This window comes from Tupaia chinensis, unplaced genomic scaffold (genome assembly GCF_000334495.1).
Source record: "Tupaia chinensis unplaced genomic scaffold, TupChi_1.0 Scaffold148607_1, whole genome shotgun sequence".
Taxonomy (NCBI): Eukaryota; Metazoa; Chordata; class Mammalia; order Scandentia; family Tupaiidae; genus Tupaia; species Tupaia belangeri.
In genome coordinates, this window is record NW_006208456.1 from 1,742,031 (window position 1) to 1,767,384 (window position 25,354).

General features: G+C 43.3%; 2 protein-coding genes across 2 annotated transcripts in view; one reads left to right on the forward strand and one right to left on the reverse strand.

Moving 5' to 3' along the window:
• RIOX1 (ribosomal oxygenase 1) overlaps positions 1-1,218 on the forward strand; it is a gene marked incomplete in the record, with an annotated part of 2,102 nt that extends 884 nt beyond the window's left edge. Inside the window, 1 exon segment of the mRNA XM_027769116.1 lies at positions 148-1,218. Coding sequence (XP_027624917.1) covers positions 148-1,102 — 955 coding nt within the window.
• The window catches only part of HEATR4 (HEAT repeat containing 4), a 78,522-nt gene that overhangs the window by 10,448 nt on the left and 42,720 nt on the right, over positions 1-25,354 (reverse strand). The window contains exons 9-18 of the mRNA XM_027769115.1: positions 21,727-21,903; positions 19,477-19,637; positions 18,638-18,742; positions 14,177-14,295; positions 11,016-11,196; positions 10,110-10,179; positions 7,216-7,405; positions 5,992-6,070; positions 3,732-3,891; positions 1,216-1,277 (exon numbers count right to left, since the gene is read on the reverse strand). Of these exons, the coding sequence (XP_027624916.1) occupies positions 1,216-1,277; positions 3,732-3,891; positions 5,992-6,070; positions 7,216-7,405; positions 10,110-10,179; positions 11,016-11,196; positions 14,177-14,295; positions 18,638-18,742; positions 19,477-19,637; positions 21,727-21,903 (1,304 nt within the window). The remainder of the gene's footprint in view (positions 1-1,215; positions 1,278-3,731; positions 3,892-5,991; positions 6,071-7,215; positions 7,406-10,109; positions 10,180-11,015; positions 11,197-14,176; positions 14,296-18,637; positions 18,743-19,476; positions 19,638-21,726; positions 21,904-25,354) is intronic.

Genomic DNA, 25,354 nt, shown 5'->3' on the forward strand with positions numbered 1-25,354 from the left:
GCCGGCTGCGTGTTCCCTGTCCCAGGCCGGCTGCTCCCTGCGCCTCCTCTGTCCGCAGGCTTTTTCCACCACAGTATGGCAGTTTCTGGCTGTGCTTCAGGAGCAGTTTGGAAGTATGGCAGGGGCCCACGTTTTACTTAAGGCAGGCTCCAATGTTTACCTAACGCCCCCCAATTCGCAGGGCTTCGCTCCTCACTATGATGACATTGAGGCTTTCGTGCTGCAACTGGAAGGTAGGAAACTCTGGCGCGTCTACCGACCTCGGGTACCAGCTGAAGAACTGGCCCTAACATCTAGCCCCAACTTCAGCCAGGACGACCTCGGTGAACCGGTGCTGCAGACTGTACTGGAACCTGGGGATTTGCTCTATTTTCCTCGGGGCTTCATTCACCAAGCCGAATGCCAAGATGGAGTCCACTCTCTGCACCTCACCGTGTCCACATACCAGCGCAATACGTGGGGCGACTTCCTGGAGGCCATACTGCCTCTGGCCGTGCAGGCTGCAATGGATGAAAATGTGGAGTTTAGGAGGGGTCTGCCCCGAGATTTCATGGATTACATGGGTGCCCAGCATTCGGATTCTAAGGATCCGCGAAGAACTGCTTTTATGGAGAAGGTGCGAGTCTTGGTTGCCCGCCTGGGGCACTTTGCTCCAGTTGATGCTGTGGCTGATCAGAGAGCCAAAGACTTTATCCATGATTCTCTGCCCCCTGTATTGACTGATAGGGAGAGGGCACTAAGTGTTTACGGTCTCCCAATTCGCTGGGAGGCAGGAGAACCTGTAAACGTGGGGGCCCAGTTGACAACAGAAACAGAAGTCCATATGCTTCAGGATGGGATAGCCCGGCTGGTGGGTGAAGGAGGCCATTTGTTTCTCTATTACACTGTGGAAAACTCCCGTGTTTATCATCTGGAAGAGCCCAAGTGCTTGGAAATATACCCTCAGCAAGCTGATGCCATGGAACTCTTGCTTCGCTCCTACCCAGAGTTTGTGAGAGTAGGAGACCTGCCTTGTGACAGTGTGGAGGACCAGCTTTCTTTGGCAACCATGTTGTATGATAAGGGGCTACTGCTCACCAAGATGCCTTTAGCCCTAAACTAGTTTCCAGTTAATTGCTGGAAAGAAGACAGTAGCGATTCTTACCTCCTACCACCACCAGTTTTGTTGTTGAAAAACTTACATTCTTACCTTGGTGACCAGTGAGCTCAATTTACCTTTATGACTGCTTCAATGTCACAAACCTCAGACGGTCTTCTAGGAAGAACCACCACGTCATCTAGGTACAAAAGTAAAAGCAGAAATTGGAAGTGGAATAGAAGGAGATATTTCTGCTATCCCTGATTATTTCAGAGCACCAGCTTCATCCCCCTCAAGCTTCAGTGTATTGCGTAACACTGGTTGTGTCATTTTGCTTGAGACATTAGAAGCTTTTATTTGGAATTTGCATCTTTTGAGTTCTTTTTTTCCATCAGTTTGGGGGGAAGGTTGGGGTCAGTGTCCTGTTTGTTATTAAGTTTTGTAAACATTAGAAAAGTTATTAAAGTACCAAAGAATATTTCCCTTTTCTGAGGCTAGATTATTATGTGGGGAGGTTTGAAGAAATGTGGGAGTGGGAAGGAGATAAGGAAAATGTATGATTAGGTGAAAAGTAACGTGAGGTGATTGTAGGATATAAAAGAACCATGTTATATAACCTTTTAAAGAAGAGAAACTCATTGGAGCCAATTCTCTCACTTTGAGGGTAATTTATTCATCTTATATCACTTGAACCTCAAACAGAATTCTAAATTAATTCCCACCAGCAAAGTCTGTTTTAAGAGCATATTATATTTTTGCTTGGTGCTTGCTTGCATCAGGGCTGGCACTACTCCCAAAGGGGCAGCATGTCACCTTGTACTGTCAGGCTCATAGCCAACCAACAAGTAGCAAGCTGGCCATGAGGAACGGCTGGTGTTCAAGTTACTTTCCACTTTCATTTTTTTCTGGCAGTTGGAAGAAACTTTCCCAAATCTGGCAAGTGAATATTCTCATGGTTGGTGAAAAAGAGCCTGGTGTACCAGAAAGAGCACTGGACTTGGAACCCGAAGACCTGGGTTGGGGTGGTGGCTGGTAGGCAGCTGACTGAGTGACCTGAGGCTGCTACTACGCTTGGGCACACAAATTTTGTAAGTATATTTTGGTACAGCTTGATTTCTACACCCTCATCATGTAGGTTATATCTGAGACTCTAAGATCCTGTCACCGTAATCCATAGATTCAGTTATTTAAAGTTGGAGACGTCTAAAAGTCACAAAAGCATAGATACACATCAAGTAAAAAGGATAGCTTTCCCTCTACCTCCACTTTCCAGAGGTAACAACCATTAAAGGTTAAGTTAATACGTTTTCTAGTGCTTAATCAAACATACACAATTTTTTGTTTTTTGTTTTTTGGTTTTTTTTTTTGGAGAGATTTTCACTGTAGGGCGCGTGCGCTCGCCAGACAGACAGAGAGAGACATAGAGACAGAAAGCGAGAAATCACCCCACAGGGGGGATGGTCACGCCGCAATCCCTTCTCCTCCATTCTCCTCTCGGGATCTTGGGCACGCACGCACACGCGCCCGGCGTGAGTTTTAAGCCACCGGGTCCGGGACATGAACCGCGGTCGACTACGTGGGAGTCCAGCGACATAGCCATTACGCTAACTGCTGGTTCCTTTGTTTTGTTTTTTATAAAGACTCTTTTTATAAAGACAGGTTGCATATCCCTTATACAAAATGCTTGAGATTAGAAGTGTTTCTAGCTTCAGGCTTTTTTGGATTTAGGTATACTTGCATATAGATATGAGATATCTTGGGGATGGGACCCAAATCTAAACATGAAATTTATTTATTTATTATTGGGGGGGGTTGCTATAGGGCACATGTGTTCGCCAGAAAGACACAGAGAGACAGAAAGTGAGAAATCATCCCCCACGGGGGATGGCCATACAGCAATCCCTTCTCCATTTTCTTCTCAAAATCTTGGGCATGCACACTCATGTACCTGGTGTAAGTAAGCCACAGGGTCCAGGACTTGAACCGCAGTTGACTACATGGGAGTCTAATGACATAGCCACTATGCTAACTGCTGGTCCCTAAACATGAAATTTATTTATGTTTCATACACCTTATATATATAGCTTGAAGGTCATTTTATACATACTTCAGTATAAAAATTTTTGTATTGCAGTGTTTGACTGCAACCTGTCACATGAGGTCAGGGGTGGAAGTTTTCACTGTGGCATCTTATTGGCACTAAATAAGTTTTGAGTTTTGCAGCATTTCAGATTTTTGTATTAGGGAATGCTCAACCTGTATGTCATTGTCATCATCATCATTAGCAAGAGTGTCTCCTTACGTTACCTAGGTTGGCCTCAAACTTGGGACCCTCCTGCTTTAGCCCCCTAAGTTTACTGGGATTACAGATGTGCGTCACCACACCCCTTATCCTTTTTTGACCTAATTTTTAAGTCAGTTCAAATATCAATAGAACTACCTCCCCTCTCCCGCCCGGAACAAATAGCGAAGAAATAAATATACCTGAGAGACATGGAAAAAAATAGTAGACTGAGTAGACAGCGGTTAAAAAGAAAAGTAGCACCTTTCCTGTGTGATCCTACAGGACTTGCTACTAAGTCCCAAAACATCCAGATCCTGGAAAAGTCTTAGAAAGGAGTCAAGGCATAGGACTCAACCCTTGGAAACCTACCCTGAAAAATTTCTTGGAGAAAAGTATGGAGTTTCAGTGGTTTTTGCCCCTTTTTGGGTTGCAGATAAACATGTTTTGCTTCCTCCCTCACTTTCCTTATGGCCATCTCAATCTTGAATATTTTATTTGTCAGCAAGTCCTTTTGGCTTAGTGTTTTAATCTAGATTAGAATAAATAATATTAAAAAAAACTTTTTGTAGTCAGCAAATCATCAGGAAAGGATTAATATTGTAACATAGCATTATGCTTATTAGTATCAGGTGGTACATAATGCTTGAAAGATTGGTCTCTTATGATAGTAGTTGAACTTTTTACACTTGTTAATGAAAATTTTACTTCACCTTTTTCAGTATGATGAAAGGAATCTGCTAAGAAATGCTTGCTTGAAGTACCAGTGGGTGGCATGGTGGTTAAGGGGCTGGATCCCACATAGCTGACTCTGGTTCTAGTCCTAGAAACAGTAGCTTGAAAAACAGTGTGAGGGGCCAGCAGATGGCATAAAGGTTACATCATTGGGCTCCTACATGACTTGAGGGTTCAAGTCTTGGACACAGTGGTTTGAAACTCATGCTGGGCATGTGTGCATGCATGCCCAGGATCCCAGGAGGAGAGTGGAGGAGAAGGGATTGCAGAGTGGCCATCTCTCTGCCTGCACCCTAGGGGGTGATTTCTCACTTTCCCTTTCACTTTCTCTGTCTCTTCCTCTCCTGCAGAGTACATGTGCCCTAAGGTAAAAACCTCTCAAAAAAAGAAAGAAAGAAAGAAAGAAGAAAAACAGCTGTATGTGCATACATTTCTGCCCTAAATCCTGAGAGTAGAGGAGAGGGATTGCATTATGGCCATACCCCCAGGGAGTGATTTCTTACTTTCCCTCTCTCTGACTCCTTTGAGTGTGCTCTTTGGCAAAAATCTAAAAATGAAAAAGGAAAATGTTTCTTTATGTCTGTTTTTAAAAAAGGAAGGATAACTTGAATTTAGGGGATTCTGGGGGTGGTGGGAAGGGAGAGAGGCAGTATTTCAGAAACAACAATAACCATTATTTAAAGGGCTACTTAATAGAACTAATACAATTTTTTAAAAAGATTTATTTAATTTTTATCTATCATCATTTTTTAAAATTTGCTATAGGGCATACATGCTCACCAGAGAGAGAACAAGAAAGCAAGCTGCCAGCTCTGGGACTTGAATTGCAGTTGGCCGTGTGGGGAGTTCAGCATCTTAACCACCACACCACCTGCCAGCCCCAGACTAATAGGATTTTTGTTTTGTTTTTATCTTTACCAATAGAATTTTTTTTGTTTTTGCCAGAGGGCCCATGTTCTTGCCAGAGAGAGAAAGGAAGGGAGAGAGAGAGAAAGCACCCTCTGATGGGGCATAGTCATACCACCATCCTTTTTCCTCCATTTCACCATTATTTCAGCATTTGGGGTAAATTACTTACATGTTCCTAGCATGTGTTTCAAGCTGCCCAGGTATAGATTCAAGCCTCGGTCAGTCATGTGGGATCTGTCTCCCAATGTGCAGTGCTTAACCATTATGCTAGGGGCAGCTAATAGCACCATAGGTTTTTTGTTTGTTTGTTTGTTTGTTTTAAAAAGAAACTTTTGCTATAGGGTGAGTGCACTTGCTGCAAAGACAAAGAGAGAGAAAGTGAGAAATCCCCCCTCCAGAGGGGTGATAGCCACATCACAGTCCTTTCTCCATTATCCTCTTGGGATTTGAGGCATGCATGCACTATCACTTGGCTTGAGTTTCAAGCCCCCAGGTCCGTAACTCACACTGTCGTTGGCCACATGGGAGTCCAGCGCCTTAATCACTATGCTACCTACTAGCCCCAGCACAGTAGATTTTATAACCCAATCTTGCACAGAGATTTTGTATCTTTAAATGATATGGTATTGGGACCAGCAGATGGCATAATGGTTACATCACTGGACTGTCATGTAATTGACAGCGGTTCAAGTCCCATGCCTGGAGGTTTAAAACTCACACTGGGTGCCTGTGCATGCGTGCCCAAATCCCAAGAAGATAATGGAGGAGAAAGGATTGCAGTGTGGCCACCTCCACCCCTGGGGATGATTTCTTGCTTTCTGTGTCTCTCTGGTGAGTGCAAGTGCGAATAGCAAAAATCTAAATAAATAAATAAATGATACAGTGTCTTTGTCAGGGGTTATTGAAAGTATTTCTGTGATGGAAAATGGTCAGAGGGGCTTTGTAAACCTTGAATTTTCTCTTGAAAACACAACTTCCATTTATTTACCCTTTTCTTGATCTCCTGAAGCATTTCTTGATTTCCTTCATTTTCTAAGTTGAGTATCTTCATCGCCTGATAAATCTCCCTGAAAGATAATTATTTCTTAGATTTGCCTACCCTGCCCTTAAGAAAATCATGGGGGTGAAAAATATAGGACTTGGAATCGGGAAAGAATTCTAAATTTCAATTCTAACTATGCAGTTTTGCTGAGCTTTATCTGCAAGAATGGTATGTTGTACAGTTTTTGAGATTATTGAAGGTCCTCCTAGGTATAATTGATTGAATACCTTTATGAGGTACTGAACATGTCATCTCATTAATTATTACCACAAGCCTATAATATAGGTGATTATCTGCATTTGATACTTGAAAAAATGGGTTCAGAGAGTTTTTAAGTATTTTGCCCAGGCTTGCATAGCTCATGCATGCAGAATTTGAATTTGAACTGTGGTCTTTTTGACTTATTTAAAACCTATTGTCACAATGTGTACTCGATAAATGTTAGTTGAATATGATTACTTAAAAGCATGAGGGGGGCAGCGGATGACATAGCAGTTACATCATTGTACTCCCACATAGCCAATTGAGGTTCAAGTCCCAGACCCAGTAGCCTGATACTCACACCGGGGCATGTGCATGCATGCCTAAGATCCTGGGAAGAGAATAGAGAAGAGATTGTGGTATGGCCATCCCCCTGGAGAGTGATTTCTCATTTTCCTTCTTACTGTCTCTATCTCTGGTGAGTGCACGTGCCCTAAGGCAAAAACCTCTTAAAGAAAAAAAGCATCTAGGAGTTGAGAAGGCACATGAACTACATGGGATTGACTTTTAATATGCTGTAGGGACCAGCAGTTAGCATAAAGGCTATGTTGCTGGACTCCCATGTAGCCGACTGCGGTTCGAGTCCCAGACCCGTTGGCTTAAACTCACATCGGGTGCGTGTGCGCGCGTACCCAAGATCCCGAGAGGAGAATGGAGGAGAAGGGATTGCGGTGTGGCCATCCCCCCCTGGGGGATAATTTCTCACTTTCTATTTTTCTGTCTGTCTCTGTCTGGCGAATGCACACACCCTATAGCAAAAACCTCTCCAAAAAAAAAATATGCTGTAATGCCCACTTGGGTTTGAATGGCACAGGCGAACTTGTGCTTTTACTGCCATTAGGCAGCCTGGAACGGCAGGGGACATACACAGTGAACAAGGATGGCAGAAGCCAGAAGTTTAGCACTTACTTTAGAACAGCATCATGGTTCTCCAGGAGGAGCACATCTAGGAAGGTGTCCCTGACTCGGTCCCCTTGAAGTTTGAGGGCTAGGATGCTACGGCAGGCTTCTAGTCTTACACCTGGTGACTCTTCATAGTGGACAGCCCAAAGTAGGAGATCTGTCAGCCGAGGGCTCACATGCCCAATCTGTCCCAAAGCTGCAAAGATTAAAGGACAACATATTCCATTGTCACTGACAACTGAGTTAGCTATATTTTAGCATTCAGGAATCAGTTGAATATTGCAAACAGTATCTTTCCTTTTGGATGGCAATTAATCACCATTCGAATTTTAGGGATATGGATGGCTGAGGAGCCTACAAAGCTGGGGTATAGGCTTCAGAGAGAATTAGCCATGTTGTCCCTGGTCAGAAAAGTAATCAGCACCAGGGCCGGCAGGTGGCGTGGTGGTTAAGGGCACTGGATTTCCACATGACCAACTGTGGTTCATGTCCCGGACCTGGCAGCTTGCTTTCTCCCTTTCCCTTTATCTCTATCTCTGGTCAAATTTAAAACTAATAATAATGATGATGAATAAAATTAAATAAAATAATTCTTTAAAAAGATGTGATCAGTACTATAAATACTTCAGGGGCCATTGGTTCCTCCAGTCAAGCAGTATTTGTCAATGAGGACAGCTAGCATCAACCCTTTCAAGTAGATGGCTTATGTGAAGAGCAGTAGCAGAAGAAGCTAGTAAGCAAACTCTTAGAAATGTGGGTGAAATTCTAAAAGCTGCACTAAAATAATGGTAAAAACACTGTTTTAGGACCAGCAGATGGTGTAGTGTAGTGATTACATTGTTGGACTTGTACATGTTCAACTGCATGCAGTTCAGTCCTGGACCCAGTGGTTTGAAACTCATGCTGGGCAGTGTGTATGTGTGCCCAAGATGCCATGAGGATAAGGAAATGTGGCATGGCCATCCCCCTGGGGGAGTGATTTCTCGCTTTCTGTCTCAGTGAGCACATGCGCCCTATAGCAAAAATCTTTCGAAAACAAAACAAAACAAAACAAGACAGCAACTCTTTGGCTGACTGACAGAAATTACAGGCATGTGTGCACCTATGCCCAAAATCCCAGGGGGAGAATGAAGGAGAAGGGATTGTGGCCTGGCCATCCCCAGGGTGGTGATTTCTTACCCTCTCATCACCTCTCTGTCTCTCCAGTGAGTTCATACACCCTATAGCAAAAACCTTAAAAAAATAAATATATACACAAACTATTTGAAGAGTAGCCTTCCTGTAAGAGCTGCTTACCAGGTTGCTGCTTTACCCAGAGAAGGCAAAGTTGAGATTGAAGCAATAACTTCCTAAGGACCTCTCAGAACAGCATGATTGTAAGTGGACCCATGTTTAGTTTGGAACTTTCATTATGTTTATATTTCCTTTAGATTTTTGCCACAGGGCATATGCGCTCACTGGAGGGAAAAGGAGAAACCCCCCCCACGAGGGATGGCCATGCTACAATCCCTTTTCCATTCTCTAGGGATTTAGGGCACACATGCATATGTGCCTGAAGTGATTTTCAAGCCACTGGATCCTGGTCTTGAACTATGGTCGACCATGTGGGAATCTAGTGCTTAACCACTGTGCCACCTGCTGGCCCCTCTATGTTTTTTAATTAACATCTTAATTTTTACAATGAAGAAAGTATAATTTGACCAGAATATCTGGAGTCATTATGGAAATACCATATAATAGGGAGAGTTGAACGTGAATTGAAGATGAAATAATTAATCCAGTTACTGATGTTATAAATTACACTTACTGTATACCCATATTACTGAATGTAGAAGAGATACTCGTTACATAGTTAACTGGAATAAATAAAAGTAAATGGAAATAACATATAGGAAAGGAGAGTATTGTTCCTGAGAAATTATCGAGAGGATACCTAATTCAGTTAGTTCCTATTATGATGACATGTAATAATTAATTCTTAGGTCAGATATGATTCTGCTTTTACTTGAGTAAAAATATTTAAATTTGAATGATAGAGGAAAAGGAAAATATGGACCAAAATTTTGTATAGATAATATTTTTCTAATGGAAATAAAATATACAAATGAAAAAAATTTAGGTATAGGTTAGAGTGGGACATTAAAAGATTCCTAGGAAAAAGGTGTTCCATCCTGTCCTTGACTATTGGGAATGTAAACATAGACCAGCTTGTCTATTTAGAGATGAGATTTGGAACAGGGAACTTGGAAGACCAGCCTAGTCACAGTGGTGGTAGAGTGAGGGGGGGAGGAGCACAATTATTTCACTGGTTACCTCAGGCTGATTCTGCGAGGGACCTGCCAAAGACTATATTAAAAAGAGAAGCAATGGCAAAGATCCTAAAAAGAAACTAGGAAAATTAGAAGGCCGTGTTCTAGGTCTATAGCAGTATTAAATCTGGTTTGACCTTTACATAGAGTGTTAATGGTGAAAACCTGCAGGGTGGACTAGCTGGTGGCGTGGTTGTTGAGGTGGCTGGATCCCACATAGCTGGCTATGTGCTCGACGTAGCAGCTTGAAAAACACACAAGGCATGTGTATGTGTGTGCCCAAAATCCCAAGAGGAGAAGGAAGTAGAACAGATAGTAGATACCTACTTGAAACTTATCCTTAATTAATTCTCTTGGCACTCATGTCACCCCTTTACCTTAACAAGTTTGATAAGGCTTAGACCCAGAGTCCTTAACTAAAAATTAAAAAGAAGAAAATAATCTTTCCCTTCTCAGGCAAGGATCTTTCAGGAGAAGCTAAGATCATGTACTTCCCTATACTTTATGCCTTACTAGAGAGTTCCTGGGTATCATTTATAGTAGCCTAGGAATTTTAAGGTTGAGAAGTCAGAGCCACTACTTTTGTAATACCTCGAATGGCAAAGGCCTTGATTTTCCAGTAAGGATCTCTCTGCATCAGATTCAGGAGGCATTCTAGCACCTGGAGTGAATAAAAGGTAGTGTTGAGTGGGGAAAGAACCAAAATAAGGGAAACCAGTTATCTATAAAAGGTGCTGTAATTGGGGGACCAGCAGGTAGTGTAATGGTTACATTGCTGGACTCCTACATAGTTGACTGTGGTTTGAGTCCAGGACCCTGTGGCTTGAAACTCACATCGGGCACTTGTGCATGAGTGCCCAAGATCCCAAGAGGAGAATGGAGGAGAAGGGATTACAGCGTAGCCATCCCTCCTGGAGCGGGTGATTTCTCACTCTCTATGTCTCTCTGTGTCTATGGCAAATGCATGTGCCCTACAGTAAAGATCTCTAAAAAAGAAAAAAAAAAAAGAAAAAAAAGGGTGCTATAATTGGAAAATGACCTGTCATCGTTCCTAGTGACAGAGGACCTAGAGTGGGAAGTAACAGCCTGTTCATAGGGTATATGAGTTTAATTATCTGATAACCGTGGATTGATTTTTCTCTGCCCACAGATGTATGGCCAAACATGCTACCTTTGAACACCTCATTCGAGTTTCTCCCTAATAAGTAGAGATTATAACTTCTCTCACTGGAGTTGAACCTAACGTCCATCAGCACCCAGGTAATTAATGAGAAGCTATTTAACTTAGGGAAGGACAGGAATCAGGGGTGTACCTTAGAATGAAATCTGGGCTAGATAGAAGCTAAGTAACCCTAACTGAAGTAGCCAATATACCTCTTCACTTTCCTGCTTCTGACCTCATTCTGTATCCTTACAGAATGAGAGTATACTCTGCACAAGGGAAGGTAGTGTCCTCTTTAGGTCATTCAGGTGAGAGAACATGGAGCCCTGACTCACCATCTCGTTGCGAATCTGCAGGGCACCAGCTGCCAAACAGGCTGCCCGCCGAACTGCAGTGAAGTCATCAGAGAAACAGTGCAGGAAGCCTGGGAGAAGCTTGGCAGTCATGAGCTTGAGCCCACCTATCAGGGAGAGGGCTTCCACACGCTCCTGGGAATTACCTTGACTCAGCTTGATTCTGAAAAGCACAGTTTTAATTTTCCTTCCTTAAAGGTTCAGTTTTGGAACAGCCAGGTGGTGTGATGGTTCAGGCAGCTAGATCTCACATGGTTATCTGCACAGTATGAATCCTAGACCTGCAACTTTAAAAACATGTTGGATGCGTGTACATGCATGCCCCAAATCCTGAGAGAATGGGGAAGGGATTGTGGCATGGTCATCCCCCTGTGGAGTGCTTTCTTTCTATCTCTTCCTTTCTGGCGAGTGCACATGCCCTATGGCAAACTGAAAAACAAATGAAAAGGTTCAGTTTCTGCCTCCTTCCCTCCCGCCAACTGTGCCCTCAGGAGAATATCCAAGCTCTGTACGCTCTACATTTTCCAGCTTGCCCTTCCTTCAGCCGTGGGTCCATTAGGTAAGTTTCACTGGTACAGACCTCAGCTATCTTATTTACCCGAATCCCTATTACCTGGCATATGCTACGCACTCAGCTAGGTTGAACGACTTGAATAAAAGAATTGTCAATGTACACTGTTTGTCACAGTCAAGTGCTCTTCACTGCGGTCTCCCGTGCCATGCTCATTTCCGTATTTGGCACCCAGCCTGGAATGCCTATGCCATCTTACTCATCTTCCATAAAACTTGGCCTTACTCCTCTATCTCTTATTAAGGACTCCACTTTTCTCTTACAGCAGCTATGGTATATGCCATTTGTTCTAGTTTTTAGTATGATTTGGTATTTTATTTTTATTATTATTTTAATTTGCCATAGGGCACACATGATTATCAGAGAGGTAAAGAGAGAAAGAAAGTGATAAAGCAAGCCTCCAGGTTCAGGACTTGAACCATAGCCAGCCATGTGGGAGTTCATACTGTAACCACCACATTGCCTGCTGGCCCCTGATTTGGTATTTGTAATAAGGGATTCATGTTTGTTTTGTTTTTTTAAGAAAGATTTTTTTCCTATAGTGCACATGGGCTTGCTGGGCAGGAGGAATCACCCCCGGGGGCATGGCCATATGATAATCCCCTCTTCATTCTCTTGGGATTTGGGTACACATGCACTAGGTTTGAGTTTTAAGCTGTTGGGTCCAGGACTCAAACCGTGGCAGAAGCATTACTCTACCTGCTGGTCCCCATTTTGTGTATCTTGTGATCGGAGTGTGCCCTACTTGGACCCATGCATGCATGCATGTGTGTGTGCCCAAAATCCCAAGAGGAGAATGGAGGAGAAGAGATTGCAGTGGGGCCATCCTCCCAGGGGGTAATATCTCACTTTCTCTCTGTCTCTCCAGCTAGCACATGCACCCTATAACGAAGATCTTTCCAGAAAAAAAAATGTGAGTGTTACTTTTGAACTCCGTCAAACATCTAAAAGAAATTGCCTCACCTCTACAGTGAGCACTCACTGCTTTCCCAGCCACATTGTTATTTTCTATAGGGACTTTTCACTTTCTTTCCTCTTTTTTTTTTTTTTTTTTTTTTTAAGTTTTTGCCATAGCGGATGTACAATTGCCAAAGAGAGACAGGGAAAGTGAGAAATCACCCACGGGGAGAGGCCATGCAGCAGTTCCTTCTCTTGTGATTTTGGGTGCACACACATGCCTAGGCTGATATTCAAGCCCTAGGGTCTAGGGCAGGAATCATTGGCCATGTGGGATTTTAGTGCCTTAACTACCATGCCACCTGCTGACTCCCAGGGACTGTTAACTTTTTTTTTTTTTTTGGAGAGGTTTTTTTTTTTTTTCTTTTGGCTGTGCTCACCAGACAGACAGAGACAGAGAGACAGAAAGCGAGAAATCACCCTCCAGGGGGCATGGCCACACCACAATCCCTTCTCCGTTCTCCTCTTGATATCCTGGGCACGCACGCACATGCGCCTGGTGTGAGTTTTAAGCCACCGGGTTCGGGACGTGAACCGCGATTGACTACATGGGAATCCAGCGACATAGCCATTACGCTAACTGCTGGTCCACCAGGGACTATTAACTTTAAAAAAAAGAATTATTTATGGGGCCAGCAGATGGCATAGTGTTAATGTCACTGGACTCCCACATAGCTAACCGCAGTTCAAGTCCTGGACTGGTGACTTGAAAATCATGCCGGCCATGTGCATGCATGCCTAAGATCCTGGGAGGAGAATGGAGAAGGGATTGCGGTGTGGACATCTCCTTTGAGGGGTGATTTCTCACTTCCCCTCTCACTATCTCAATCTCTGTCTCTCCAGTGAGCACATGCACCCTAATGCAAAAACCTCTTTAAAAAAAGATTTATTTGGGGGCCAGCAAGTAACATGGTGGTTGAGGTGCTAGACTCCCATATGTCCGACTGCAGTTTGAGTCCCATACCTGGCGGCTTGCTTTCTTACTTTCTTGCTCTCTGTCTCTCTGGTAAGCACATGTACCCAATAGCAAATTAAAAAAAAATAATAATAAATTTAAAATTTTTAAATATTTCACTTTATTTGTTATTATTTAATTTGCTATAGTGGGTGTTCACTTACCAGAGAGAGAGAGGAAAGGTGAGAAAGCAAGCTGCCAGGTCTGGGACTTGAACTGTGGTTGGCCATATGGGAGTCCAGCATCTTAACCACCATGTTACCTGATGGCACCATGGATTATAAAATTTTTATAGTGGGATCTGAGCATGCAGAGGAGCTCAACACAGGCTGGCTGGCTCCCCGGGGCTCCCAAATACTTAAAACATTTTTTTTTCTCTATTAATGATAAGTCATGTGCATGTGCATGCACATGTGTTAGAGAAAGGAGCACCCTTCACAGGGTCTGGTCATACCACAGTCCCCTTCCTACTGTCCTCCAGCCTGTCGGATCTTAGGTGTTTGCACACATGCATGGCGTGTTTCCAGGTGACTGGGCCAGATACTCCCAACTGTGAGCACCATGTGAGACAGCTTCTCTCAGGCAGTGCATCAGCTCTGCACTGTGAAGCCAGCCCAAACCCTCTTACAGAACAGTTGGTGCATATTAGTCATGTGTTACCTGATTGTGTCATGTACTTCTTTGCCAAGGCTCATTTGCCCTAGCGCTTGGGCAGCTGCATGCCTCACTTCCTTATTCCAGTCATTCCACATCAGCTGGATTAATTTATGTTTCATATCCTATAAATTAGGTGTAATAATTAGCTTCCATTTATTGAACATTCATTTTGTAGGTGGCTTCGGGCCTTAGTGTTTTTACCCATTCCTTAATCTCCCAAATAGTCCAATGGAGCAGATATTATTACCATTTACAGATGACAACAAATGAAGGTTCTGATGAACTTGCCCAAGGTTAATCTGGTGAGCACTGGAGCTAGGACTCAAGCCCAGGTCTCTTTCCTTGGCTTATCCTTACTGCTACGTAGTATTGGGGACAACTTAATCTGTACCCGAAACTTAATTGGAAAGTGATACATAGTAGGGTGACTAACTCATCCCAGTTTTTCTGGCACTTTCCTGGTTTTAGTACTTAAAAGTCCCATGCCCTGATCAAACCAGGATAGTTGGTCATCCTCTGAGTGTATTCTTCTGAGAGAAGGGGGGACACCTACTCTTCCTTTAGGATTTAGATTAGGAATAATCTTTACGATGCCTTCTCTGTCCCCTGTAAGCGTAGGAAAGCTAGGATGCCTTACAGCTGCGTCTGTTATACCTATGTATAACATTACCACGGAAGACAGTATCTTTGCATCCCTAATGCCAGCGTAGTGTCTGCCTTGTCAGATATGGTCAGAAACTGCTTTCTGAGGCCAGTGGTAGCATGATGGTAAGTTGGCTGGATCCCACATAGCCAACTGTGCAGTTCAAATCCTGAACCCAGCAGCTTGAGAGAGATGCTGGGAGCATGTGCATGTGTGCCCAGAATCCCAAGAGGAGTGGAGAGGGATTAGTGAGGCCATCCACTGAGAATGCTTTCTCACTCTCTCTGTCTCTCCAGTGAGTACATGTGCCCGATAGCAAACAAAAAGGCAAAAAATGTGCGTCCTTCCTGAAGGAATGAAAGAACTAACCCCTAGGCATAGCGCCTTTCTTAAACAGCAGCCTGACCTAAAGTCCTCATCTTTATCTTCTCCCCTGCTAGCTCATCCTGTCTTTCTACTTTGAATTGACAATCCCAAGAAGTAAGGAGGTGAATGGACAAATGAATCAGATACTAGTCCTAATTCAAGTGGGCTAGTGGGAGTTACCACCACCTCCTTTTGTCACAGGGCTTTTTTGTTTCCAGGAGAGAGACAGACAATGAGAGGGACAAAGTGATGGCCACACCTCAGTCCTTTCTCTGGGGATTTTGGGCACACATGCACACATGCCTGGTGTGATTTTCAAGCCACTGGGTCCAGGACACGAACTGCAGTTGGTCATGTGGGAGTCCAGCACCTTAACCACCATGCCATCTGCTTGTCTCCAAATGTTGCTTTTCTAACAAGCTCTCAGGTGACTCTTACGCTACCAGTTCAGGACTTTAGCAGCAGGATACTATAGCACTTGAGACGAAATTAACCTAGTCTAAAATCTCTTCAGGTGATTATATTGGGCAGGTAGACTGAATGGCCAGATTTCGTGCTTCCTTTATCAAAGTGTGAGGTGTTCACTTCTCAGTGGAATGGCAGTGTTCTGGGCCATTCTGAAGTATCAGCAAAAAGGTTTGTTGGATCCAAGCCTAAATGGTGGTCAGGGTTTCTCTATCTTAGAATTTCTTTGGCTCTAGCTCAGTCCCATTCTTTTTTATAGAACTGTAACTGGTAGGTTCAGCCAACACTAATCTCTCACTCTGAAAAAATAATTTTTCTTGAAGAGATTTTTGCTGTAGGGTATATGTGCTTGCCAGAAAGACAGAGACAGAGACAGAAAAGTTGAGAAATCACCCCCCAGGAGGGATGGCCACACCGCAATCCCTTCTCCTTCATTCTCTTTTCAAGATCTTGAGCATGCACACACATGCGCCCGGTGTGAGTTTAAGCCACGAGGTCGGGGCCTCGAACCATAGCCAACTACATGGGAGTCCAGCAACATAGCCATTACGCCAACTGCTGGTCCCACTCTGAAAATGTTTAAAGAAAGTACCTTACGGGACCAGCAGATAGCATAATGATTATGTTGCTGGACTCCCATGTAGTCGACCGTGGTTCAAGTCCCAGACGAAGTGGCTTGAAACTCAGGCTGGGCACCTGTACGTGCGTGCCCAAAATCCCAAGAGGAGAATGGAGGAGAGGAGATTGTGGTGTGGTACTCCCCCCTGGAAGGGTGATTTCTCGCTTTCTATCTCTCTCTCTTTCTCTCTCTCTCTAGCAAGCACATATGCCCTGTAGCAAAAATCTCTTTAAAAATAAGTACCTTATTGGGAACCAGCAGTTAGCGTAATGGCTATGTCGCTGGACTCCCACATAGTCGACCGCGGTTCGCATCCCGGACCCAGTGGCTTAAAACTCATGCCGGGCGTGTGTGCGTGCGTGCCCGAGATCCCAAGAGGAGAATGGAGGAGAAGGGATTGCAGCGTGACCATCCCCCCGGGGGGTGATTTCTCGCTTTCTGTCTCTCTCTCTGTGTCTGTCTGGCGAGCGCACACGCCCTATAGCGAAAAAACCTCTCAAAAAAAAAAAGTACCTTACATTAATTGCTTGTTCTTGAATCATTTGTGTATGTTAGTATTGTCATACTTATTGCAATGCTAGGTTTTTAAAATAATTTATTTAGTTTTATTTAATATTATTTTTTAAAAAAATAGCTATAGGGCACATGTGCTCACCAGAGAGAGATGAGAGACAGAAAGTGAGAAAGCAAGCTGCCAGGTCCAGGACTCAATCACGTGGGAGGCCAGCACCCCAACTACTGCACTACCTGCTGGCCCTCGTAATGATAGTTTTTAAAAGTAGGAGCTGTTGAAACCAGCAGATGGTGTAATGGTTATGTCACTGGACTCCCATGTAGTCAACTGCAGTTTGAGTCCCAGACCCAGCAACTTAAAACTCATGTTAGGCACATGTGCGTGTATGCCCAAGATTCTGAGAAGAGACTGGAGGGGAAGGGATTGCGGCCTGGCCATCCACCCCCCCAGGGGGTGATTTCCTGCTTTCTGTCTCTCTGTCTCTCTCTCTTCACTGAGCACACTCACTCTATAGCAAAAAAAAAAAAAAAAAAAATCTCACTTAAAAAAGAAAGTAGGGACTATGGGGCAAGCAGGTGGGCGGTGGATAAAGTGCTAGACTGCAGTTTGAGTCCCAGACCTGGCAGCTTACTTTCTCTCTTTCTCTCTCTCTGGTGAGCACATGTGTGCCATAGAAACTTTTTAAAAAAATAATAAATATAATAAATATTTTTTTAAAAAGTAGAGACTGTTTTATATGTGTGGTAAAAAAAGAACTAGCATAGACACTCACATGGTTGGGTTGGTAGGAAACTATCTGTGATGAAGGACCGATTTTTAAGGGGGAAATACTTCATTTACTTATTTTATGAAGCCCATTGATATTGAGGCGTTGTCAGATTATAATAAAAGTTTCTAAACTCTTAGTTTCTGTTTTATTTCATTGTGGATCAGTTACAGTTTGTGGACTGCCACCACACTGTGAAACACTGGATTAAGTTACAGAAAGATGTGTTGTCATTTGAAGAAAATTCTGGTTAGGAATAAGAAATAGCAATGAGGTGGGAGGGAGGCAGCAGGTGGTGTGAGGCTGAGGTGACTGGGTTCCACATAGCCAGCTATGCTGTTCAAGTCCCAGACCTGGCAGCTTGAAAAACACACTGGACATGTGTACATGTGTCCCCAAGATCACATGAGGAAAATGGAGGAGAAGGGATTCTGGTGTGGCTCTCCCCTCTGGGGGTGATATCTCACTTTCGCTCTCTCTTTGTCTCTCTTTTCTTTGGTGAGAGCATATACCTCATAGCAAAAACTAAAAATTAAATAAAATTATGAAAATAAAAAGCTTGTGTGACTTTTATAAAAATCTACCATTAAAAAAATAGCAATGAGAAGACAGATCTGTTTGTTAAGAATGGGATACTAGGGGCTGGCAGATGGAATGGTGGTTCAGGTGCCGGACTCCCCTATGTGGTCGACCACAGTTTGAGTCTCAGACCTGGCAGCTTGCTTTCTCACTCTCCCTCCATCTCTTTTATTATTAGAATTTTTATTCATTTTAATTTGACCAGAGAGGGGGGGGGAGTGAAAAAGCAAGCCACTAGGTCTAGGACTTGAACTTTGGTTGGCCATGTGGGAGTATCCAGCACCCTAACCACCACACCACCTGCTAGCCCTCTCCCTCTGCCTCTTGCACTCTCCCTCCCTCTCTAACTCTGTCTGTCTCTGGTCAAATTGAATAATAATAAAAAATTAAATAATTATTTTTAAAAAAATAAAAGAACAGGATACTACGTAGCAGCAAAAAGTGTAAGAGCGCCCAGCCCAGCCTTGCTTATTAGACTTTTTCACCCAGAAACAAAGAAAGAGAAGCCTTACCAAGCAGATATCTCTGCCGATCCGGGAAAAAGCCCGGCAGGCTACAATGCGGTCCTTCCATTGGCAGCTGTTCAGCTCCACAGCAAGCATGGTGTGTATCAGAGTCTGAGGAGAGTCAAGACCACTTTCAGAAATACTAGAACCTTAAAGTTACATCCTAATATGACATCCAGCAAAATTAATGTCTCAAGTACATAAAATGCTTCTCCTAGCATAAGAAAGCATTTGCAAGAGATGGGAGACTCTTCCATCCAAGCCACCTGACTGGGGTCAAAAATCGGGGAACAACTGGGACCCGCAGAGGGCATCATGCCTCCTAAGATGCTGGACTCCCACATAGCTGACCATAGTTCGAGTCCCAGACCTGGCAACTTGCTTTCCCTTTCTCTCTCTGGCCAAATTAAAAAACAATAATGGTGAATAAAATTTAAACAAATCATTCTTTTAAAAAAAAATCAGAACAAAATACAGATATGAGAATCTGAACAGAAAATGGAAGTCTTTCCACTCCTAAAGTGATTTGTATGTACCTCAAACCTTTGGAATTTCACACTTCTGCAGAAAGCAACTAAGCACAACTGTACAACAGACCGTGCACCTGGTAAACCAGCAGAAGCAAATTCTATATATCACACAGAAACCATTTACAACCTGCTTTTCTCCCTTCTGTGTACCTCTCTACACCTAGGCTCACATACACTTCGTTCCCTTTTACCTGTGCATGAGATCATTCTCCCCAGCCACATGCATTTTGGATTCCTTACGTGCTCTGACCTCAAAGACTCAGCTGTGCCCTGAAACTTGTTTTTTTTCCTCTGACCCCCATAAAGGACACATACTGTCTTCACACTGAGATGGTTCAGGAGGATACAGGACTGGTCCTCAGTGTCCTTGTTCCTCTTGTTAAACAACTGGTGGAGGATCCTTTTAATCACAGGGTAAGTGGCAGCACCTTCCAGAGCCAAGCACTGAGCTGCAGCCCAGCTATCCACACTGTTACCTGCGCAGCGAGATGAAAAAAGGAATCCAGAATGGTGATCTGCCCCACAACACACAACAGTCTTTGGATTACCTGATACCTCACTTCTCTGTTCCCACACAGTGGAGAAATCGAATCCAGTGTTTTTTCTCAAAGAATTATTTAATTTTATTTATTAGTATTTTTAAAATTTTGCTATAGGGCACACGCACTCACTAGAGAGACAGAGAGAGAGAGAGAAAGTGAGAAAGCAAACTGCCAGGTCTTGGACTCAAACCGTGGTCGGCCATGTGGGAGTCTAGCGCCTTAACCACCATGTCACCTGCTGGCTCCTTGAATCTAGTGTTTATATTTGAATGGATCAGATCAGAGTTGTAAATGGCAACTAAAAATTTTAGCTTGAGAAGTTCAATCATAAAGGCTCTTGTTAGATAATAGCTATAGAGAGCTGAGAGATGACTTAGTTGTTTATCCCCCTGGAGTCCAGGAAGTCCAGAAAACTTCTAAGGCAGAGGAATTAAGCAGTTTGGTGTCCATACCTAGGAGGCCAAGGAAAACTAGTTAGTTTTCCTCGTCAAGGCAAGGAACAGTCCAGCTCTCTGAGGCAGCAGTTAGGACCTTGGACCTGTCATCTGACAGAGCCCGAGAGAGACAGAGGGAAAGTGACAAAGCACTCTCAGGGGGGATAGCCACTTCACAATCCCTTCTCCATTCTCCTGTTGGAATTTTGGGCATGTTCACCCATGTGCCCACCTGTTTTTTTATTTGTTTGTTTGTTTGTTTTTAGCAGTTTTGTCTTAGGGCATGTGTACTTGCTGGGCGAGAGAGAGAGAGACGGAGACAGTGAGAGGAACAGTGAGAAATTACCACTGGGGTGCATGGCTATGACACAGTCCCTTCTCCATTCTTCTCCTGGGATCTTGGGCATGCACACACATGCACCCAGTGTGATTTTCAAGTACTGGGTCCCAGGCTCAGTACTTGAAACCACAATCAGCCATGTGGGAGTCCAGTGACATAACTGCTACAGTATCTGCTGTCCCCATGCCCGTTTGTTTTTCAAGCCACTAGGTCCAATATAACTCCAACAATACATACAGGTAGAACAATTCCTAGAAGTTAATGTGCAAAAAATGGATGCATAATGTGTTTGGGTGGTGATTTTTCTAATTTTCAAAAAAATTATCATTAATTAATCTTAATTAAAAATATTATCATAAATCATCTTAATTTTTTAAAAATCAGGTTGTGGGGCTTGCATGGTGGTTGGGGTGCTGGACTCCCATATGGCCAACTGCAGTTCAAGTCCTGGCCCTGGCATCTTGCTTTCTCACTTTCCCTCTCTTTCAGGCCAAATAAAAAGAAAAAATAATGATCAATAAAATTATATAAATAATTTTTAAAAAATCAGGTTGTTTGAAAGAGGTCACAGTTTTTAATCAAATGGATCTGTGAATACTTAGTCCAACTACCACTTGGTAGCAGTGTACCTAGGAAGAACTAATTCCTGAATGTTCGAATATAAACACAGACTTAATATGGAAGACATCTCAGAGCATGATAGTGGGGAGGAAAAGATGTGGAAAGTTGGGGCCGGCAAGAGGTGTGCTGGCTGGGGATGATGGACTCCCACATGGTAAACTGCCATTCGAGTTCTGGACCTGGTAGCTTGCCTTCTCACTTTCTCTCTCTCTCTCTCGCTCTCTCTGTCCCTCTCTGGTCATAGTAAAATAAATAAATTTAAATTAAAAAAAAGAAAAGAAAAGATGGGAAAAGCTGATGGCAACATATCCTCTCTCTCTCTCTTTTTTTAGAGGTTTTTGCATTAGGGTGTGTGTGCTCGCCAGAGAGAGAGAGACAGTGAGAGAGAAAAGTGAGAAAGCTTCCCCCAAGAGGGGTGGTGGCCACACTGCAATCCCTTCTCCATTCTCCCAGGATTGTGGGTATGCATACACACATGCCTGGCATGATTTTCAAGCCACTGGGTCCAGGACTTGAACCATGGATGACCATGTAGGAATCCAGAGATGTAGCCACTAAGCCTTTCTGGTCCCAAGATGCCTTCTCTTTTAGCCCATACTCCCAAATCAGAAGTAAGGGAGTTACTCACCCTTCAGAAGGGCGGTCTGCATGATGTCCCGGGCAAGGGGATTATGTGACTGTATGGCATATTGGCATATTGCTGCTGCCATCCTCACGTTGACATTCTTATCACAAAGAGCAGCTTCCAGGATGGGCTGTAGAACCTCTGGCAAGTCCTTGATAGATGGGACTTTTGCATTCTTGTCTGTGATCAAAAGAGAACCAGGTAAGAGAGTAGTAGCCCCTTTGCTTTTCTCTCAAACACAGATTCCTTCCCGTAGCTATGTGGCGGCCAACCTCAGCCTCAGTCTCACGTGCTTGCTGCTACTTAACATAATAGTTTAGCTGAGTCCTTACAATATTTTTTCTTTAATTTGCTATAGGGCACATGTGCTCACCAGACAGAGAATGAAATTGAGACAGCACCATGACCATGTCACAATCCCTTCTTCATTCTCCTCTTGAGATTTTGGACACACACACACACATACATGCCCAGCATGTTTTCAAGCCTCTGGGCCCGGGACTCTAACCCTTGCAATCAGCTGTGTGGAGTCCTGCCACCTCAATCACTGTGCCACCTAGATGGCCTGATGGGCAAGATTTTATGCTCAGGTGGTTAGAGCTCACTTCTGTACTGGTATGCCAATACCCAGCCCTTTATTATCTGATATCTAAAGAGCTATATTCAGGCTGAAGATTTTCCTTTTTTTTTTTAGATTTTTGCTATAGGGTGCATGTACTCCCCAGAAGAACAGAGAGAAAAAGACAGAAAGCAAGAAATCACCCTCCCAGGGTTGGGGGGATGGCCATACCACAATCCCTTCTCTTCCATTCTCCTTTCAAGATCTTGGGCATGCACACACATGCGCCTGATGTGAGTTTAAGCCATCAGGCCCAGGACTCAAACCACAGTCAACTATGTGGGAGTCCAGTAATGTACCATTATGCCATCTGCTAGTCCCCAGGCCAAAAGTTTTCAGCTAAGTTATAGTGGCCTTCACCATTAGTTTTAGTGATGAAAATCAGCTTATTTATCTCCAGCAGGCTTTATGTTTTTTGTATTTTATTTATTTATTTATTTATTTTTGAGAGAGATTTTTGCTATAGGGCATGTGCACTTGCCAGAAAGACAGAGACAGAGAGAAAGAAAGTGAGAAATCACACACTAAGAGAAGATGGCCACACTGTAATCCCTTCTCCATTTGTCTATCCTCTTGGGATCTTAGCCACGCACGCACATGCTCCTGGTATGAGTTTTAAGTCGCCGGGCCCAGAACTGAAACCACGGTCAACTATGTGGGAGTCCAACAACATAACCATTATGCCATCTGCTGGTCCTTGGGGCTTTATATATTTTTTTAACAGTTGCAATTATGTTTAGGTAGTGCTTCTCCATTTATATATTAGGTTGTCAGAGAAGTTAAGACACGTTTTTACATAGAAAAGCATAGAAAAAAGTATCATGGCATATTGGCATATGCCAATGACCCAATTTTCACATTTAGTCTTCTCACCCTGGTTGACTTAGGCAAGACAGATAACATTGTAGAGCTCCCTAGGGAGTCTTTTTTAAAAAGAATGATTTATTTATTTAATCCATTTTTTGTTATTATTTTAATTTGACCAGAGAGACAGAGAAAGGGAAAGTGAGAAAGCAAGCTGCCAGATCCAGGACTTGAACTACAGTCAGCCATGTGGGGGTTTAGCACCTTAACTACCATGTCACCTCTCAGCGCCCCTCCCCTAGGGAGTCTTTTTAGGTCTCACTAAACATTCAGATTCATAAGACTGTGATAAGCCACACAAGGCACTAGTATTCAGAAAGATATAAGACAGGAGCACAGTTCATCCACAGGAAAGGGGTTTTACAGAACTTCTGGACACAGCTCAGAAGCATGGCGTTCACTTGGGTAAACTTACACTTCACCAGAGCTAGTATCTCTTGTATCAACTCCATAGATATTGGGTCAGTGGAAAAATCATGATGTATTTTTCTATCTTTTCCATGGAAAAATGCATTATGACTTTTCCAACAACCCAATAGAATTCTAGGGTACCCAAAGAGCATGGCTGTTTTAAGTTAAAACATTCAGGGAAGCCCAAGATATGATGTCCCTAACAGGTATTTATAGTTCACTTATACTTCTCCCCATTCCTAATTTACCATCAGTGATAATTTTTTAAAAAATATTTATTTATTTATCTATTTGTTGTGATTTTTCAGGCCACCAGGTCTGGGACTTGAACCATGGTCAGCCATGTGGGAATCCAGTGCCTGAATCACCACACCACCTGCTGGCCCCTCTTTTTCTTATTTTTCTTAACTTGCTATGGAGCACGTAACACTTGCTAGAGAGAGGGAAAATGAGAAAGCACCCCCCAGGGGGATGGTCACCCTGCAATCCCTTCTCTTCTCAGCATTTTGGGCATGCACACACACATGCCTGGCATGTTTTTCAAGTCACTAGATCCAGGACTCAAACCATGCAGTTGGCCATGTGGGATCTAGCTGCCTCAATCACCATGCTACCAGCCGGCCCCAGCGTTCATCTTTATCATAAGCAATGTTGCCTATAAAGATAGTTCCTATCCTTACCATGTTACTGGGGCAACAGATAAATTGGAGGGTTTAACTAAAACTCAAAATCTCAAGTAGAGGGACCAGCAGTTAGTGTAATGGCTATGTCACTGGACTCCCATGTAGTCGACCGCGGTTCGTGTCCCAGACCCAGTGGCTTAAAACTCACACTGGGCGTATGTGCATGCGTGCCCAAGATCCCGAGAGGAGAATGGAGGAGAAGGGATTGCGGTGTTGCCATCCCCCCGGGGGATGATTTCTCGCTTTCTGTCTCTCTGTCTCTCTGTCTTCCTGGCAAATGCACGCACCCTATGGCAAAAACCTCTAAAAACAAACAAACAAACAAACAAAAAACCTGAAGTAGAAAGGAAAAAATTCTTAATTATCTCTTTCTCCACAACTATCCTCATTTTTAGATAGTTAGCTAAACTTAGGTTAGCTGAAATGCACCTGTGACAAATTATAGGATTTCAAATTATCTGTTCTTTTTACAAATGCTATGGGCTGATGTGCCATCTGTTAAGAATGGACTAGATTGAAATATGTGTATTTCAGGGGAATAAACAGAAGGTGAGTCAAGTGAGCATTTTGAGAAATAGTAAGATCACTTTATTTGGGGTGGTTAACAAGGTGAAATCTAGATACCCAGGACACATGAAAGAAATAACATGAAAGGCACAATTTTGAGGAAGATGGAAGTGTTCTTTGTCTGTATATGGAAAAGTTGGAAGTGAGATTATGATAATATCTATTGCCACTTATGGAAGGTTTTGTTTTTGTGCTAGGTACTGAAAATTCATCATCCGATTTGATACCCAAGGAAATTTCAAAGCAGATTCTCCTTTCGTGACTGGGGCACACATGAACACACACCCGACGTTCCCCTAAGCCACCACATCTAGGACTCTAACTGCACAGTTAGCCGTGCAGGATCCAGCCGTCTTAATCATCAGGCCACTGGCTAGCCCTCTAAGAATTTAATGTCAGAATTGATCAGACCCACCAATTAAAGGAAACTAACAAAAAACTAGAATATGCCTGATAAATTTTAACACATTTTTAAATTAAAAATAGA